The sequence below is a fragment of the Coregonus lavaretus genome, assembly GCF_964263955.1.
Source record: "Coregonus lavaretus genome assembly, chromosome: 16".
Taxonomy (NCBI): domain Eukaryota; kingdom Metazoa; phylum Chordata; class Actinopteri; order Salmoniformes; family Salmonidae; genus Coregonus; species Coregonus lavaretus.
In genome coordinates, this window is record NC_140003.1 from 8010354 (window position 1) to 8030737 (window position 20384).

General features: G+C 39.9%; 1 protein-coding gene across 1 annotated transcript in view; it reads left to right on the forward strand.

Annotated features, from left to right (window-relative positions):
• Positions 1-596: 596 nt before the first annotated feature.
• LOC311143893 (ly6/PLAUR domain-containing protein 1-like) overlaps positions 597-20384 on the forward strand; it is a 50880-nt gene continuing 31092 nt past the window's right edge. The window contains exons 1-2 of the mRNA XM_084179763.1: positions 597-696; positions 4859-4993. Coding sequence (XP_084035889.1) covers positions 648-696; positions 4859-4993 — 184 coding nt within the window. The 5' untranslated portion in view covers positions 597-647. The remainder of the gene's footprint in view (positions 697-4858; positions 4994-20384) is intronic.

A 20384-nucleotide genomic window follows, 5' to 3' on the forward strand; every position in this document is an offset into this window, starting at 1 on the left:
CCTCTATCATCTTTTTAAGTGGGAGAACATGCACAATTGGTGGCTGACTAAATACTTTTTTCCCCCACTGTATATATATATATATATATATATATATCTGTATATAAAAAATGAAAATACAAGACACAATTTCTCTTTTGTCATAATAATCTGTATTGAGCATTTGGCTGACCAGTGGGCAATGGCCAGTCTGGTTTTCTGATTGGCTGAGCTGAGGGGGCCCAAATTCACATTCAAAGTCAAACACGATCTGTCAGTCATTCAGTCAGAATAGAAAAATGGAAAGATGGTACTGGGATGTGGGCTGATATGACTAAAATGCCAGGGCTGACTTTTTTGTCCCAGTCCACCCCTGGTTATAGATTACTTTAAAGCACTGGAAATCTGGTTAAAATCATGACATTTAAACCCCTGCCATTTTTGGATTAAACACATCATCATATCACATGGTACACTTGCAACCTCCACTCCTCCCCAGTTATCACTCTGGCAAGGGCAGTAGCTGGGCTCACTGTTGAATCAGAGGTACGCAGCACTGAACGTTTAGTAGGCTACCATGGACGTTCGTCGGATCCATAAATGGACTGTGCACTCCTTGCAACATCACCAGGTCTAATGTTTCCTTCCTAAGCGACACCAGGGAAAGAATGCGGCTGCTTACTTACACAACTTTGTTCTGGTTTATCCTCAAATCAGGTATGTTACCTACGGGATTTGTTAACTGTAACTCTGCAAACAGTTTTGGAATGCAATGGCTAGTCTATCTAAATTATTTGTAATACCAGAAATTATGAGTCTAACTGGAGTAGACCTAGTATTAATAACGTTTTTGGAGAGGAAGGTAAGCTCAGGGTGCGTCTTTGATAGCCAGTAGGCTATCCTGGAGCGCAAGCAACTTGGTTATTTTGAAACGGGGGAAAAGTTGATTATAACATTTTCGGTAGCCTATACTTCTCTGTGATATTTCCTATTGCATCTTTTCGCACGGTTTGGCACTGTTGATGTGGGAACAAAAAAGTATTATCTTTACACCAGTGTGTGGATGTCAAGACAATGAGGCAAGCCTGCTTTCAGATGGAAACACTGTTCGAAACAATTTTGACAAAGGAGTTTCTATGCAATCGGCACCCGTTGGTGCGTATTGATGGGGATATTATGACACATCCGTTGTAGCGTACTACACTTAGCCGTTTGGGAATACACAGTGCTTAATTTGTGCCGGATCCTGCTGGAACAGGATCCGGCACCTCTCTTTGGACTGTTTTGTTCCGGGACCTATTTGGCCGGATCCGGTACCTCTCATGGCATGAAAATATTCATAAAACATATATATATACAGTACCAGTCAAAAGTTTGGACACACCTACTCATTCAAGGTTATAAAAAAAAAACTATTTTCGACATTGTAGAATAATAGGGAAGACATCAAAACTATGAAATAACACATATGGAATCATGTAGTAACCAAAAAAGTGTTAAACAAATCAAAATATATTTTAGATTTTAGATTCTTCAAAGTAGCCACTCTTTGCCTTGATGACAGCTTTGCACACGCTTGGCATTCTCTCAACCAGCTTCATGAGGAATGCTTTTCCAACAGTCTTGAGGGAGTTCCCACATATGCTGAGCACTTGTTGGCTGCTTTTCCTTCACTCTGCGGTCCAACTCATCCCAAACCATCTCAAATATACCAAAAGCTAAATCAAGCAGAGATTTACGACTATTTAACCATGGTAATTATTACTGAAACATGCAAACTACGAACATTTAACCAGTTAAAGATAATGAATACATGACTAGATACAAATATTTAATAAAAAATAATTCATACGAAAGTCAATAGTTGGCTATAACATGAGTACAAACAAAGTGAGTGTGTGTATATGTATGTAAGTGTTTGTGTTTGTGTGTGTGTGTGTGTGTGTGTGTGTGTGTGTGTGTGTGTGTGTGTGTGTGTGTTATGGTCTGTATTATAATTTCCCATCATAAAATTGTATCCCCATTCCCCAATCAAATACCTTCATCGATACCACAAAAAATCTACAGAAAAATCTGTATTTTTTTCTCCAATCTGGTAACCCTCACAAAATTCGACATAGCCTTGTATAAAATGCATTATGAAAGAAATGGTGTAATGTACAAAATAAAGTGGAGCCTTGTATTAAATGCATTATGCAGAAAATTGTGTAGTGTAAGCTCCACAAAATATGAAATGCGCTATGAAGAAAATTGTGAATTGTGTAGGCCTACGTGAAAAAAGGGCCATTCTGACTACAAGTTCACCAGTATCCCAAAGTATTAAGCCAAAACAAGCATAGAAAACAGTATTGGCATTCATTAAAAAAAGAACAACTTAAGGCTACTATTATATTATAATTATTTCGGTGACAACCTGGTTGATTAACAATATTGGGTTGTTCACACGTTTTTTTAATTTTTTTATAAATAAATGTGGGACACAAAAAAAAGTATAGAACACCATTGCCCATCATGCATTGCTCTAATAACGTTCAAAATATTGTTCCGATGTTTGCCCCCCAAAATGTATTTTCCTATGAATTAAGTCGCACAAAAATGTGTCTTTTCATATGAATGAAGCTACACAAAAATGCACAAAAAACACAAAATCTGCTGAAATACTTTTCGTACATATTTGCATGAATTGAGTGTGAGATTGTTGTGCGTGCGAAGGGTTCTGGAGGAGCTGCAGCACCCCTGATAAATTGAAATACATTTGTCAAAGTTATAGTTACTGCTGTCTGTTCAGAAATAAATGAAATAATTCAGAATAGCCTACTACACCATGAGAAAGCATATCATTTAGCCGCAGAGCATCAGCTTCTTATTTTTTTTTCCTAGCTGTGGAGTGTAGCCAAATAACAAGGCATAGCCTACAGTCGGGAACGTGCGGCAAATCTCTCAGTGAACAAATGGCATGCATACAAAACAGGCAATACTTCAAATACAATTGCTGGAAAACACAGGTTGGAAAGCAAATGGCTCCTGCTGAAAAGAGAAGACTCTAATCCGTCTGATGTAGGCTACCAAAATATTTGATCAACTTTCAAATAAGCCGATTGTTTTACAAAGTAAAACAAGAGAGAGAGAGGCTTTTGGCACGAGCACATCAGCCATCACCAGGAAGTTAGTTGCGCATCATTGGGTGAGTCAGTGAAGCTGGAAAGCATTTTTAGGACTATAATTTCCTCCTCATGTTGTAGCCTACAATATGTGTCTGCACACACCTAGGCCTATGCTATTGATGGATTCAAGACAAGGTTGTTTTTATTGATCTCAGATTCTCAGTTTGTTAGTGTCAAAGTAACCTGTAATTTCCATCATTTGTGTGGTATTATGGTGCTTTCATAACAACTGGGAACTCGGAAAGAAACAAGGTCGACGTCAGTGATCTTCAGGTTGGAAAGTTGGAGCTCTAGAAAGAGGCCTGAGCTCCCGATTTGGAATTCCGTGTTGGATGACCGTTCAAAACTATTTTTTCCCTCGAGTTCTCAGTTGTCTTGAACCCACTGATGTCAGAAGTCGGAGATGTCCCAGTTACGAGTTCCCATGTTTTGAACACGGCATTAAAAAATATTATGCCAAAGTCTCCAGTCATGTAAAATGATGTAGAATTGCATGAAATGCATTTATAAAAGATCACATTTTTCCAAACCCTAGGCCACTAAAAATGTTCTCCATGTGTGCAACTTCTGTAAGTGCCTCTACTCTACTGCTCTATGCCACTACGCAAATGCAATGATATGCATGCAATGCTTTACTATAAAGGTGATTTTTTTTCTCATTCGTTCCGGTACCTCAGAGCTCCCTAGGTCACCACCCTCTCGTGCTCACATTTTGCTCCGGCACATCCCGATTTACAAATTAAGCACTGGGAATACATTATGTTTGGTAGTCTCATTGTATTGCTTAGCATTGAATGACATCAACATAATTTGTTTTGCTCACATAATAGAGGGAGTTTAATGCTAATCGAACTCTGCTGTGCTGCATATCAAATATTTCTCTCTGCCTGCCAAGAATGTTGTTTTTGATGTATCCCTGAAACCTGGTTTGACTGAATTAGTGTAACTTTCCCCTGGGTACCTGGAAAAATCCCCATGTACCCTGACATTGCAAATTGCTAACTGTCAGCCTTTACTTACAGTTTTAGATGTCTGTTTACCAAAGCAGAATTCCAGAAAATTTGTGACATTCGGATGGGGCATACTGTTGCACACTGGATGATGGAACAGTACTCATATTTGAAACACAGTCACTACTCAACTGTAGCTGAATGAAGTTGCTTGCTGTGTCATAGTTGGTAAATAAGGTGGCTACATTTAGATTTTCTTCAGGTCCATTTTCAAGTTGAAACAGGGCTTTCTTACGCTCGTGAAATTTTCTGGGACATAATGGCCTGTTAAGAAAATGTTTAATGTACCATGTCCTAATATCTGATGTTCTGTCAGGGGAGAATTACAGTACACATTTTATGATTATACTGTATGACTTAACCACAGTAATTGCAGCTGCAGTTGTATCAGGAATCTTGTCATATCAGCCGATATCAAAATATTTTCAGAGGGAAATTAAGGCTGAGATCCACATGAGTTGTATAGTTTGGACATGTCTGCACAGATATTTGTGAACTGTTTCATAGTTTTACCATACCATGCCATACTGTATGGGTTTTTTGTACAGTATATTTCGTTGTCCATGGGTGTACTAGTGTCTCACTTCATACTTTTGTATTGTATTGTATTGGTTTTGTGTTCTTTAAAAAAATCTTTATTCATACAGGTAAGTCAACTAGGAACAGATTTGCTATGGCAACCTGTGTTTCTCATGTATGTTGTAGGGCTGGCACTGCAGATCCAGTGTTATCAGTGTGAAGAGGTCACTCACAATGAATGCTCTACACCCGAGTTCATCGTCAACTGCACTGTCAACGTGCAGGACATGTGCCAGAAGGAGGTACTAGTGAAGGAAGACGGTAAGCCACATATGATATGAACTTACTTGACTTAAACCCTTCTACTCTGTGAGAAGCATAGGTCAAATAGCCAAGAAAGGTGTGTTTTATGTGTTTTGGTTGTTTGGTCTTGACGAATGTGTTGAGATCTTTCCGCAATATGCCTTCTATCTGTAACATGTACAAAAATAATACATAAATGGGTGGAGATTCGCTCTGTGAATTTGAAAAATACCTGAATGCATTCAAATGAATAACTTTCCCCACTGGGCACAGTTCAACGTCTAGTTTTGATTTACATTTGGTTGCGATGTCAGCTAATGTGAATTCAACATGAAATCAACCAAAAATGTCACCCTGTCATTGGATATAGGTAAAAAATTGGGTGAGAAAATACGAAATTCCCTTACGTTGATGACTTTTTGCAAATCCAATCAGTTTTCCACGTTGATTCAACTTCAGCACATTTAATTCTTTGGAAATGATGTGGAAACAACATTGATTCAACCAGTTTTTACCCAGTGGGTCCTGCCTCAATCTATCCACCTGATCTGCTAGATAGCCTGCTAAACGTCTATAGTCTGCTTGCTTCACAGATCTGGGATCAGCAGAGCTTGAATTAGCCCATGGTAGGTCAATGGTTCTGATGACAGTCGAAATGCCTGCAGTGCACCCCCCCTCTTTCGAGGACAAAAGTAACTTTGTTTTTACATTTCTGTTTTTACTGTTTTTTTTGTTATATATACATTTGACACCCATTTTACATACCTGGTACTTTTTTTTGCACAGTTACATAAAATAAGTTTTTTTCATATATACACACAACATTTTGGATAGTTAGTACTCGGACATCTATCTAGTGTTTGCAGTAATACCTATTACCGATCATGAGCTTTTTAAACGCAGCTCTCTGCTACTCTCAGCCCATCCCACCTATCTCCGTAGACCACCCCTTTTTGATTTCCACGCGCCATATATTTTTCAACTGTGCTGTGATTAGAGCTGTGGCGGTCATGAAATTGTGTCAACTGGTGATTGTCAAGCAAATAACTTCCGGTCTCACGATAATTGAACATTAATTAACATAAACACATTTAGCATCTCCTGGCTTCCACACATAGCCTACAAGCCACTGATGCAGACCTTAGGAACATCTACATTTAAAAAAGTATAATAAATCCATGTAATATAGCCTACACCATCACAATAAATCCATTATTTATTTTAGACAGGTCTAAACAAACATGATATGAAGAAAATGTATCTATTTCAGAAGAACATAATATGCCATATGGCTGTGGGCTACACTAGTTCATTTAGCAAACAAGATTTGCTTAGAATTCCGTGGCATAGTATTTTATAGTATTCAGAATACAACAGAACATAGCTGAATAAAATAGAAAGGATATTTTCTCCAAACGATTTGAGGGAGTGCACACATGGGGCTATTCTGTGTTTAGCAGTTAACAAAGAAACAAGTACTCCTATATGCTTAATCTAGAGTTATTTATGTAAGTTTAGTTGTGATACAAATGTTGGGCTATATGTTTAGATTTGTAATACACTACCGTTCAAAAGTTTGGGGTCACTTAGAAATGTCCTTGTTTTCGAAAGGAAAGCAATTTTTTGTCCATTCAAATTACATCAAATTGATCAGAAATACAGTGTAGACATTGTTAATGTTGTAAATGGCTATTGTAGCTGGAAACTGCTGATTTTTAATGGAATATCTACATAGGCGTACAGAGGCCCATTATCAGCAACCATCAGTCCTGTGTTCCAATGGCATGTTGTGTTTGCTAATCCAAGTTTATCATTTTAAAAGGCTAACTGATCATTAGAAAACCCTTTTGTAATTATGTTAGCACAGCTGAAAATGTTTGTGCTGATTAAAGAAGCAATAAAATTGGCCTTCTAGAGATTAGTTGAGTATCTGGAGCATCAGCAATTGTGGGTTTGATTAAAGGCTCAAAATGGCCAGAAACAAATAACTTTCTTCTGAAACTCGTCAGTCTATTCTTGTTCTGAGAAATGAAGGCTATTCCATGCGAGAAATTGCCAAGAAACTGAAGATCTCGTACAACGCTGTGTACTACTCCCTTCACAGAACAGCGCAAACTGTCTCTAACCAGAATAGAAAGAGGAGTGGGAGGCCCCGGTGCACAACTGAGCAAGAGGACAAATACATTAAAGTGTCTAGTTTGAGAAAAAGACAACTCACAGGTCCTCAACTGGCAGCTTCATTAAATAGTACCCGCAAAACACCAGTTTCAACGTCAACAGTAAAGAGGCGACTCCAGGATGCTGACCTTCTAGGCAGAGTTGCAAAGAAAAAGCCATATCTCAGACTGCCCATCTTAATCTTTTATTTTTATTGGCCAGTCTGAGATATGGCTTTTTCTTTGAAACTCTGCCTAGAAGGTCAGCATCCCGGAGTCGCCTCTTCACTGTTGACATTGAGACTGGTATTTTGCGGTTACTATTTACCGGTGTGGCAGTAATACGGACACCGTAACAGCCGTAGCTGTGATGTCTCACATTAACTTTTAACTTCTCTGATTGCATAGTATCCACAGATTGTACGTTAAAGATACATATTTTTCCTAAGAGTATTATGATATTGTTAATTGATTGACTATGGTTTTCCAAATCGCCCAACACTGCTATTTGTAGGATTCATTTTAGGATTTTTTTAGCCATTCCTGAACCTGTGACCAGAAACAAGCTACATGGGGACAATACCAGAATAAATGATCTAATGATTCTGTTTCTTCGCAGCAAAATCTGCAGAGCTGAGATTGTTGTTTGCCCCATATATAAACATATACGGTGCCTTCGGAAAATATTCAGACCCCTTGACTTTTTCCACATTTTGTTACGTTACAGCCTTATTCTAAAATTGATGAAATTATTTTTTCTCAGCAATCTACACACAATACCCCATAATGACCAAGCGATAACAGGTTTTTAGATCTTTTTGCAAATGTATTCAAAATTAAAAACAGAAATACCTTATTTACATAAGTATTCAGACCCTGTGCTATGAGACTCGAAATTGAGCTCAGGCACATCCTGTTTCCATTGATAATCCTTATGATGTTTCTACAGCTTGATTGGAGTCCACCTATGGTAAATTCAATTAATTGGACATGATTTGGAAAGGCACACACCTGTCTATATAAGGTCCCACAGTTGACAGTGCATGTCAGAGCAAAAACCAAGCCATGAGGTCAAAGGAATTGTCCGTAGAGCTCCGGGACAGGATTGTGTCGAGGCATAGATCTGGGGAAGGGTACCAAAACATTTCTGCAGCATTGAAGGTCACCAAGAACACAGTGGCCTCCATCATTCTTAAATGGAAGAAGTTTGGAACCACCAAGACTCTTCCTAGAGCTGGCCGCCCGGCCAAACTGAGCAATCAGGGGAGAAGGGCCTTGGTCAGGGAGGTGACCAAGAATCCGATGGTCACTTTGACAGAGCTCTAGAGTTCCTCTGTGGAGATGGGAGAACCTTCCAGAAGGACAACCATCTCTGCAGCACGCCATCAATCAGGCCTTTATGGTAGAGTGGCCAGACGGAAGCCACTCTTCAGTAAAAGGCACATGACAGCCCGCTTGGAGTTTGCCAAAAGGCACCTAAAGACTATCAGACCATGAGAAACAAGATTCTCTGGTCTGATGAAACCAAGATTGAACTCTTTGGCCTGAATGCCAAGCGTCACATCTGGAGAAAACCTGGCACCATCCCTACGGTGAAGAGTGGTGGTGGCAGCATCATGCTGTGGGGATGTTTTTCAGTGGCAGGGACTGGGAGCTTAGTCAGGATCGAGGGACAAATGAACGGAGCAAAGTACAGAGAGATCCTTGATGAAAACCTGCTCCAGAGCGCTCGGACTGGGGCGAAGGTTCACCTTCTAACAGGACAACGATAAGGACAACGACTAAGCACACAGCCAAGACAACACAAGTCTCTGAATGTACTTGAGTGGCCCAGCCAGAGCACGGACTTGAACCCGATCGAACATCTCTGGAGAGACCTGAAAATAGCTGTGCAGCAATGCTCCCCATCCAACCTGACAGAGCTTGAGAGGATCTGCAGAGAAGAAAGGGAGAAACTCCCAAAAACAGGTGTGCCAAGCTTGTAGCGTCATACCCAAGAAGACTCGATGCTGTAATCGCTGCCAAAGGCGCTTCAACAAAGTACTGAGTAAAGGGTCTGAATACTCATGTAAATGTGTTATTTCAGTTTTAAATTTTTTATAAATGAGAAAATATGTCTAAAAACCTGTTTTTGCTTTGTCATTATGGTGTATTGTGTGTGTAGATTGATCAGGAAAAAGTCAAGGGGTCTGAATACTTCCCGAAGGCACTGTGTTTAACATTCTGTTGGTGGCAAGAATTTTGTAAAATAATTTAAATTGAAAAACTCAAACTGTTGAATCAAGCATTGTTTTGTGTATTAGTTCATTTACCATGTGCCATGGAATCAGTACATAGAACATCTCTTCCTAGCTATTTTGCAACCTGCATGGCACAACTGTCATTGTTTTTGTCCTCAAATGAAACTGGTATATTTTTCAGTTTATGCCAATCTTTTTCAGCCAATTTTGGTCTTTAATATATGGCAGAAAAACTAATTCCCTACCTTCTCCCCCTCCCACCTGCCTCCTCCATTTTGTGATAATGCTGCAATCAGTTGGATGTACAGTGGGGGGAAAAAGTATTTAGTCAGCCACCAATTGTGCAATTTCTCCCACTTAAAAAGATGAGAGAGGCCTGTAATTTTCATCATAGGTACACGTCAACTATGACAGACAAAATGAGAAAAAGAAGACCCAGCCACGTTTCATCTTCAATGCCCTTGCTGATGGAAGGAGGTTTTCACTCAAAATCTCACGATACATGGCCCCATTCATTCTTTTCTTTACACGGTCGTCCTGGTCCCTTTGCAGAAAAACAGCCCCAAAGCATGATGTTTCCACCCCCATGCTTCACAGTAGGTATGGTGTTCTTTGGATGCAACTCAGCATTCTTTGTCCTCCAAACACGACGAGTTGAGTTTTTACTAAAAAGTTATATTTTGGTTTCATCTGACCATATGACATTCTCCCAATCCTCTTCAGGATCATCCAAATGCACTCTAGCAAACTTCAGACGGGCCTGGACATAAGCAGGGGGACACGTCTGGCACTGCAGGATTTGAGTCCCTGGCGGCGTAGTGTTACTTTGTTACTTTGGTCCCAGCTCTCTGCAGGTCATTCACTAGGTCCCCCCGTGTGGTTCTGGGATTTTTGCTCACCGTTCTTGTGGTCATTTTGACCCCACGGGGTGAGATCTTGCGTGGAGCTCCAGATCGAGGGAGATTATCAGTGGTCTTGTATGTCTTCCATTTCCTAATAATTGCTCCCACAGTTGATTTCTTCAAACCAAGCTGCTTACCTATTGCAGATTCAGTCTTCCCAGGCTGGTGCAGGTCTACACTTTTGTTTCTGGTGTCCTTTGACAGCTCTTTGGTCTTGGCCATAGTGGAGTTTGGAGTGTGACTGTTTGAGGTTGTGGACAGGTGTCTTTTATACTGATAACAAGTTCAAACAGGTGCCATTAATACAGGTAACGAGTGGAGGACAGAGGAGCCTCTTAAAGAAGAAGTTACAGGTCTGTGAGAGCCAGAAATCTTTTGCTTGTTTGTAGGTGACCAAATACTTATTTTCCACCATAATTTGCAAATAAATTCATAAAAAATCCTACAATGTGATTTTCTGGAGAAAAAAAATCTCAATTTGTCTGTCATAGTTGACGTGTACCTATGATGACAATGACAGGCCTCTCATCTTTTTAAGTGGGAGAACTTGCACAATTGGTGGCTGACTAAATACTTTTTCCCCCCACTGAATGTATATATTGAAAGGGTTTTATATAAATTAGTTGGGTTTACAGTTCTGACTTGCCCATAATTGCTCTGCTGAATGATTTAATGTTATAATTTGACCATCACAGTCATTATGTCTAACTGACTATGATTTTTGAAAGCTGATTAATACTGCAGTGGTGAATACACGAGGGAAATTAAGTGGTAGGTGGCGGTGGACGTGCTGAGCTCCAAACCTGTCCCATTATTATTGTTTAGAAACGGTAATTTAGCCATTAATTGTTAACAACGATCAAACTGGAGGATATATCAGAACTAGAGCCTTTTATAGATCTATCTCAAGATATGCTTAGTCAACAAGTAAAACAAACAAAAGTAGTACTGTCCTCCAGTGAAACCGACAAGGTGCGGCCATCCAAACATTTGAATATGGACGGAGAAACGAAGGGAGAATACCCCACAACATTCTCTAGGGAAGACAGTGCTCTGTTGGCAGACATGAATGAGCAATTGAAGAAGCTCGATTTGCTCCAAAGTCTCTCAGATTATCTATGGAATTTAACAAAACTAATACAGGAGGTAAGGGCAGAAAATGAAACCCTCCGAGCCACAGCCGCAAACCTACAAAATACAACAAATACACTCCAGGATGACAATAAACAGAAGAAGGCGGCAATACTGGACTTAAAATGCAGAAGCATGAGGCACGACATTGTCATCATGGGGGTGGAGGAAGATGAAAGAGAAGACTACCTGACGACTGAAAATAAAGTAAAAGCGGGCTGTTCCCCCCATTCTCTCTCTACATCTATACAGTTTGGTAAACTGTGGATATGTGAAACTATAATCATCCACGAGTGATTATTATTATTACATTTTTTGTCTGGATGGAAATGCACTTAAATGATATCGGACTGAATGCCACTTCATTAAGGGCGCAATTAGTGGGGCAAAACAGTAGGCTGGCTATAGATGCAGATGACAATACAGAAAATATAGTCAGTCTATTGATATACGGGGCCAGTCGGCTATTTGGCCTATGTTGTGTAATGAAAGACAATTGCATTTTTAGTTGTGATATTGTGTTACAAGTTATTGATTAGGCTACAACTATAAGTGGTAGCTTAATTCTGCAACTCACAGAAGATTTGCATTGAATGAATAGGCAAATGGGACACTGATGGATTGGACGTTGAGTCCTTTGGTAAGGGCAAATCTAAGTGCACTTCAGCTCACCCACGTTTTCAGTAGGCCTTCATGAAGAAATGACAGACTAGGACCTATATGAACAACAACAGAAATGTGCAGGCCTACTGTTTTTGATGCTCTTGGCCCCTTTTTCTCTTCTTTCGCTGTCCAATTCTTCTCTTCCATTTAGGCGGTTATGTGCCCAATGTAGGATTGGATAATTATGGTTAACAGACATTGTGCATAATGAGTTGAAAATATAGCCCATTGCAGCTGTAGCATATGATAAAATGAATTAGTGGCAATAATTGTCACTATGGTATTCAGTGACTCACTGCTCCGCACTCGGCCGACAGCTTAGGGGGAATTTTGAGAAATACAGGCTACTCCAATAAACCAGTAATGGTATGAGTTAGCCAATATGATGGTTGATCGTTTAGACTAGACTATTGTTAGTGCGTGTAATGTATACTGAACAAAAATATAATCGCAACAAGTAAAGTGTTGGTCCCATGTTTCCTGAGCTGAAATTAAACATCCCAGAAATTTTCCATACACACAAAAAGCGTATTTCTCTCAAATCTTGCGCACCAATTAGTTTACAACTCTGTTAGCGAGGATTTCTCCTTTCCCAAGATAATCCATCCACCTGACTGGTGTGGCATATCAAGAAGCTGATTAAACAGCATTATCATTACACAGGTGCACCTTATGCTGGGGACAATAAAAGGCCACTCTAAAATGAGCAGTTTTGTCACACAACACAATGCCACAGATGTGTCAAGTTTTGAGGGAGTGTGCAATTGGCATGCTGACTAACGGAGTGTCCACCAGAACTGTTGCCAGACAATTGTATGTTAATTCCACTACCATAAGCCACCTCCAACGTCATTTTAGAGAATTTGGCAGTACGTCCAACAGGCCTCACAACCGCAGACCACATGTATAGCGTTGTGTGGGCGAGCGGTTTGCTGATGTCAACGCTGTGAACAGAGAGACCCATGGTGGCGGTGGGGTTATGGTATGGGCAGGCATAAGCTACGGGCAATGAACACAATTGCATTTTATCTATGGCAATTTGAATGCACAGAAATACCATGACGAGATCCTGAGACCCATTGTGAGGCCCATTTGTTTAAAGGTATCTGTGACCAACAGATGTATATCTGTATTCCCAGTCATGTGAAATCCATTCAAACTAGACTGTAGGCTCCAGGTAGTGCATATAATGAATAATCAGTTGTCTCATTGTTAAAGAAACAGAACATGAAGTGCTATCGCTAGTTCGTTGTCCTTTCCTGTGCATGTACACTACCAGTCAGAAGTTTGGACACACCTACTCATTGAAGGGTTTTTCTTAATTTTTTCCCCCAGGTAGGATCCTGGAATACATTTCAATTAACAGGTGTGCCTTCTTAAAAGTTAATTTGTGGAATTGATTTCCTTCTTAATGCCTTTGAGCCAATCAGTTGTGTTGTGACAAGGTAGGGGGGGTATACAGAAGATAGCCCTATTTGGTAAAATACCAACTCCATATTATGGCAAGAACAGCTCAAATAAGCAAAGAGAAACGACAGTCCATCATTACTTTAAGACATGAAGGTCATTCAATACGGAACATTAATGACTTTGAAAGTTTCTTCAAGTGCAGTCGTAAAAACCATCAACCGCTATGATGAAACTGGCTCTCATGAGGACCGCCACAGGAATGGAAGACCCATAATTACCTCCGCTGCAGATGATAAGTTCATTAGAGTTACCAGCCTCAGAAATTGTAGCCCAAATAAATGCTTCACAGAGTCACAGACACATCTCAACATCAACTGTTCAGAGGGGACTATGTGAATCAGGCCTTCATGGTTGAATTGCTGCAAAGAAACCACTACTAAACGACACCAATAAGAAGAAGAGACCTGCTTGGACCAAGAAACACGAGCAATGGACATTACACTGGTGGAAATCTGTCCTTTGGTCTGGAGTCCAAATTGGAGATTTTTGGTTCCAACCGCCGTGTCTTTGCGAGACGCGGTGTGGGTGAACGGATGATCTCCGCATGTGTAGTTCCCACAGTAAACCATGGAGGAGGAGGTGTTATGGTGTGGGGGTGCTTTGCTGGTGACACTGTGATTTATTTAGAATTCAAGGCCACAGCATTCTGCAGCGATACGCCATCCCATCTGGTTTGGGCTTAGTGGGACTATCATTTGTTTTTCAACAGGACAATGACCCAACACACCTCCAAGCTGTGTAAGGGCTATTTTACCAAGAAGGAGAGTGATGGAGTGCTGCATCAGATGACCTGGCCTCCACAATCCCCCGACCTCAACCCAATTGAGATGGTTTGGGATGAGTCGGACGGCAGAGTGAAGGAAAAGCAGCCAACAAGTGCCCAGCATATGTGGGAACTCCTCCAAGACTGTTGGAAAAGCATTCCAGGTGAAGCTGGTTGAGAGAATGCCAAGAGTGTGCAAAGCTGTCATCAAGGCAAAGGGTGGCTATTTGAAGAATCTCAAATATAAAATATATTTTGATTTGATTAACAATTTTTTGGGTTACTGCATAATTCCATATGTGTTATTTCATAGATGTCTTCCCTATTATTCTACAATGTCGAAAATAGTAAAAATAAAGAAAAAACCTTGAATGAGTAGATGTCGCCAAACTTTTGACTGGTACTGTATATCAAACCTTGTTTGATGTACTTAAAGATCCACTATTAGCATGTTTTAACTACTATACTATAAAAATGGTAGACTATCGGGTACTCAGCAAGAAGGTCTGTTTTCACTATTACAAAAAAACAGGACCCAGGTGGTAAGTATAAATATCCAGTCCATTTAAAAAACTGGAGGTCTTTTACATGTCAATGTTGTGATGCAAAAATCCTGGAAAATGCATAGCGCATAGAATTAAAAAGGTTTTACGAGATATTGTTAAGTCTGATGAGACAGGTTTGTTACATGGACGATACATTGGAGAAAATATACGACAATTACTTGAAACAATAGAACAATATGAAACATCAAATAAACCAGGCCTGGTCTTCGTAGCAGATTTTGAAAAGGTTTTTGATAAAGTACGACTAGAATTAATATATAAATGCCTGGACTATTTTAATTGTGATGAATCTCTTATACAATGGATTAAAGTTATGTATAGCAAAACCAGGTGTACAACAGTAAATAATGGTTACTTCTCAGAAAGTATTGAACTGTTAAGAGGAGTAAAACCAGGTTGTCCGCTGTCTCCATATCTATTTGTTATGGCCATTGAAATGCTAGCTATTAAAATCAGATCCAACAAGAACAGCAAGGGGTTAGAAATCCAGGGCTTAAAAACAAAAGTGTCAATGTATGCCAATGACTCAAATTTCCTCATAAGTCCGCAATCTGGATCCCTGCACAGTCTCATTGAAGATGTAGATCACTTCTATAGCCTCTCTGGACTAAAACCAAAATATGATAAGTGCACCATATAACGTATTGGATCATTAGAAGATACAACTCTTACATGACCATGTAGTTTACCAATAAAATGGTCTGATGGCGAATTAGACATACTTGGTATTCATATCCCTAAAGATATAAATGAACTTTTTAACAGAAAATTAGCAAAAATAGACAAGATTCTCCAACCATTGAGAGGTAAATACTTGTCTATTTATGGAAAAATCACACTGATAAATTCTTTAGTCATATCACAGTTTACTTATTTACTTATGGCACTGCCAACTCTAGACGATAATAAAATAAAATGAACATAAAATATTTCACTTTATTTGGAACTGTCACGCCCTGGCTCGGGGGACTCTTAAATGTTGAGCCAGGGTGTGGAGTTTCTGTTACATTTTCTATGTTTTCGTTCTAGATCGTTTAGATCTATGTTGGCCAGGGTGGTTCCCAATCAGAGGCAGCTGTAGCTCGTTGTCTCTGATTGGGGACCATACTTAGGCAGCCTGTTTTCACTAGTTTATTGTGGGATCTTGTTCCGTAGGGTTTGTTGTGTATAACCTAGGACTTCACGTATCGTTTGGTTTATTGTTTTGGTTCGTGTGTGTACACAAATAAAGTATGTACGCTTATCACGCTGCGCCTTGGTCCGCTTCATCTGTCGACGATCGTGACAGGAACGCTAAGCCAGACAAAATTAAACATGCCTATTTATATAATTCTTATTAAATTATTAAATATTAAAGCACTAAACCTCTCACTAAAAGCTTCACTCATACAGAAGTTATACTTAAACCCGAACTGGTTCTCCAGTAGATTACTAAGAAAGCTCACACTTTGTTCAAAAATTGCCTTTTTGCCGTTATACAGATTACAACTCCTAATTTTTGGTCATACAAAGTCATACAAAGCAGGTTAAAATAAACATTTTATCCTCCAGAAAATACAGAACAAATATTACAACAAATATTATGGCAAACCTCAAACATACTCATTGATTTTTTTTTTTGTATTATATTTAATAATGATATGATGAATAGTAATGGTGAACTTATGTCACACATGCAGCTATCGAAGAAATATGGGAATGTTTGCTCAATCCAAAGATACAGTGGGGAAAAAAAGTATTTAGTCAGCCACCAATTGTGCAAGTTCTCCCACTTAAAAAGATGAGAGAGGCCTGTAAATTTCATCATAGGTACATGTCAACTATGACAGACAAATTGAGATTTATTTTCTCCAGAAAATCACATTGTAGGATTTTTTATGAATTTATTTGCAAATTATGTTGGAAAATAAATATTTGGTCACCTACAAACAAGCAAGATTTCTGGCTCTCACAGACCTGTAACTTCTTCTTTAAGAGGCTCCTCTGTCCTCCACTCGTTACCTGTATTAATGGCACCTGTTTGAACTTGTTATCAGTATAAAAGACACCTGTCCACAACCTCAAACAGTCACACTCCAAACTCCACTATGGCCAAGACCAAAGAGCTGTCAAAGGACACCAGAAACAAAATTGTAGACCTGCACCAGGCTGGGAAGACTGAATCTGCAATAGGTAAGCAGCTTGGTTTGAAGAAATCAACTGTGGGAGCAATTATTAGGAAATGGAAGACATACAAGACCACTGATAATCTCCCTCGATCTGGGGCTCCACGCAAGATCTCACCCCGTGGGGTCAAAATGACCACAAGAACGGTGAGAAAAAATCCCAGAACCACACGGGGGGACCTAGTGAATGACCTGCAGAGAGCTGGGACCAAAGTAACAAAGCCTACCATCAGTACCACACTACGCCGCCAGGGACTCAAATCCTGCAGTGCCAGACGTGTCCCCCTGCTTAAGCCAGTACATGTCCAGGCCCGTCTGAAGTTTGCTAGAGTGCATTTGGATGATCCAGAAGAGGATTGGAAGAATGTCATATGGTCAGATGAAACCAAAATAGAACTTTTTGGTAAAAACTCAACTCGTCGTGTTTGGAGGACAAAGAATGCTGAGTTGCATCCAAAGAACACCATACCTACTGTGAAGCATGGGGGTGGAAACATCATGCTTTGGGGCTGTTTTTCTGCAAAGGGACCAGGACGACTGATCCGTGTAAAGGAAAGAATGAATGGGGCCATGTATCGTGAGATTTTGAGTGAAACCCTCCTTCCATCAGCAAGGGCATTGAAGATGAAACGTGGCTGGGTCTTTCAGCATGACAATGATCCCAAACACACCGCCTGGGCAACGAAGGAGTGACTTCGTAAGAAGCATTTCAAGGTCCTGGAGTGGCCTAGCCAGTCTCCAGATCTCAACCCCATAGAAATCTTTGGAGGGAGTTGAAAGTCCATGTTGCCCAGCGACAGCCCCAAAACATCACTGCTCTAGAGGAGATCTGCATGGAGGAATGAGCCAAAATACCAGTAACAGTGTGTGAAAATCTTGTGAAGACTTACAGAAAACGTTTGACCTGTGTCATTGCCAACAAAGGGTATATAACAAAGTATTGAGAAACTTTTGTTATTGACCAAATACTTATTTTCCACCATAATTTGCAAATAAATTCATTAAAAATCCTACAATGTGATTTTCTGGATTTGTTTTTCTCATTTTGTCTGTCATAGTTGACGTTTACCTATGATGAAAATTACAGGCCTCTCTCATCTTTTTAAGTGGGAGAACTTGCACAATTGGTGGCTGACTAAATACTTTTTTTCCCCACTGTATATATATATATTTTATGTTTTTTCGGTATGAACAAAGAAACATACCCAAAGACCAAGTAGTGATGTGAAGGGAAAGCATGTTTAACAGTGAAAATAAACAATTTGCGTAACTGTTGCAACTAGAACATCTAATTTGTGTATCAGGTGGCTCCAATACTCCGACTGAGTAGTATAAACCTTGGCTAAAATAGTAGTTGAAAATCCTTGCATGTAAAAATATCTGTTGAAGTTAAAGGACTTCCGTAACATGGGCCATTTTAACATGGATTCATTTCAGAAATGAAACCACAGAGACAAATGAACTGGTTATAGTGCATTCACTGTGTTTTGAGAACATGATCTTCTTCAGGCAATTCAAACCAGATATTTTATGCAACTTTTTATCTATTTATTATTTGCCCCCTAGGGAACCGATTTAGCCACTTCAACTATCTGTGTACAAAGTAATTTACTGTACAATATAAATATCTGGTCATGGTCCAAGTCTAACAATCCACCTTTGAAAGTGTTGGAGTCATCTTTCCTATGGGTCTATTGTCCTTGTGGGTCGTTTGTTTCTTCCTGGTATTTGGTTTGTCATCTAAACGGGTCAGTTTCTTAGCACTGGGTCTGCTTTGTTATCACACTCCTTGAAATTGGGTATTTCTGTTCGGGGGCCATTTTTCCCTCCAGATGAACAAACGCAATAAGCCCCTGTCTTTGAATGTATGGCATGTGATTCCAGATCCAAAGGGCATGGACATTGTACTGTGGAGTCGACAGCTCTTTAATAAGAAAATGTCCTCATGAATGCTCATGTACATTTGTGCTTTTATCTCACTGCGTTATCATTATCGGCTCCGCTGTGCCAACGAGGCTCGGGGAATTCCTTTGACCAGCTTAAATCTTATCACTGTTTGAAATGTAACTGATACTTTTCCCATTTTGTTTGACTCTCTGGGGCCACATTCATTAAAAACCACAATGAGAGTCTGTCTGATTTAGGTAAGTACACTTAGCTCCAGGATTGCTCTGCTTCCTAGAAAGATATAGGTGTCTGACGTGCGTGTTCTAACTGAGAGATTAAGGTCTAGATCCCAAGCCAGGTACTCCATCTGTCTGCTTCCATCAAGCGATACCACTTCTTTCCAGCCAAGTGGCTGGTGGCAGAACATTGGAGTTTCTGTGAACATCACCCAAAAGAACCATCTTCGAAGAAAATCCATCTGAGAAAAGAATCTACACTTCACATTTAAATGATGGCCATTATTCAGCCATGCTCCGACGGACAGAACAGGCTACTCCCTCCCTTCCTCCCTCCCTCATCATCATCCCCCTCCGATTATTTCATGAGAAATGACAGGGTGTGCTACGGTTTCACTTGGCTAGAGTGCTCTGCTTTCCCACACTCCCCTGGCTGGGATGATGATTGCTTATCTCTGCTTGGTTGCAGGTAATTTCAATGGCTGCTTGTTCTTTTGTGGAGCGCTTCAGCCAAAACGTGGCCTACTTGAGGACTCCAGGGGCTGAGAAATTGCCTCTCCCCTGTGTAGATACTGTCATTAAGAATATATAATGGCCACCCGTGATTATGTTGGCAGCCATCTTACAATAGCTGGTAAATAATTCAGTGTAATCATACAAACAAAAACACAATGGCTTAGAATTGGAAATCATGCAATGAACATAATATTGATGGATGCTGCCTGTCTGTCAGAATGGGCATATTGTTAGTTGTGGTTCCACACAGAATGCTCATACAGTCAGACATTTATAGATTTTTTTGGGGACACGCAGCAGGTAGCCTAGCAGTTAAGAGCGTTGGGTCAGTAACCGAAAGGTCGCTGGTTCAAGCCCCTGTCTTTGAATGTATGACATGTGATTCCAGATCCAAAGGGCATGGACATTGTACTGTGGAGTCGACAGCTCTTTAATAAGAAAATGTCCTCATGAATGCTCGCAACAATTGGAGTAGGAGTAGGTTAAAAATAGAGTAGGTAGGTTAAAAATCTGTCAATGTGCCATTGAGCAAAGCACTTAAACCTAATTGCTCCTCTAAGTTGCTCTGGATAAGAGTGTCTGCAAAATGACACAAGTTTTTACATGTTAATGTAGTGTACAACAATACTAAATGTAGTTACATTGAAATCATTCCTGACAACCATTCAGAGCTGTATGCTACAGGTTTATTGATGTGGTCCATGAATGACTTTT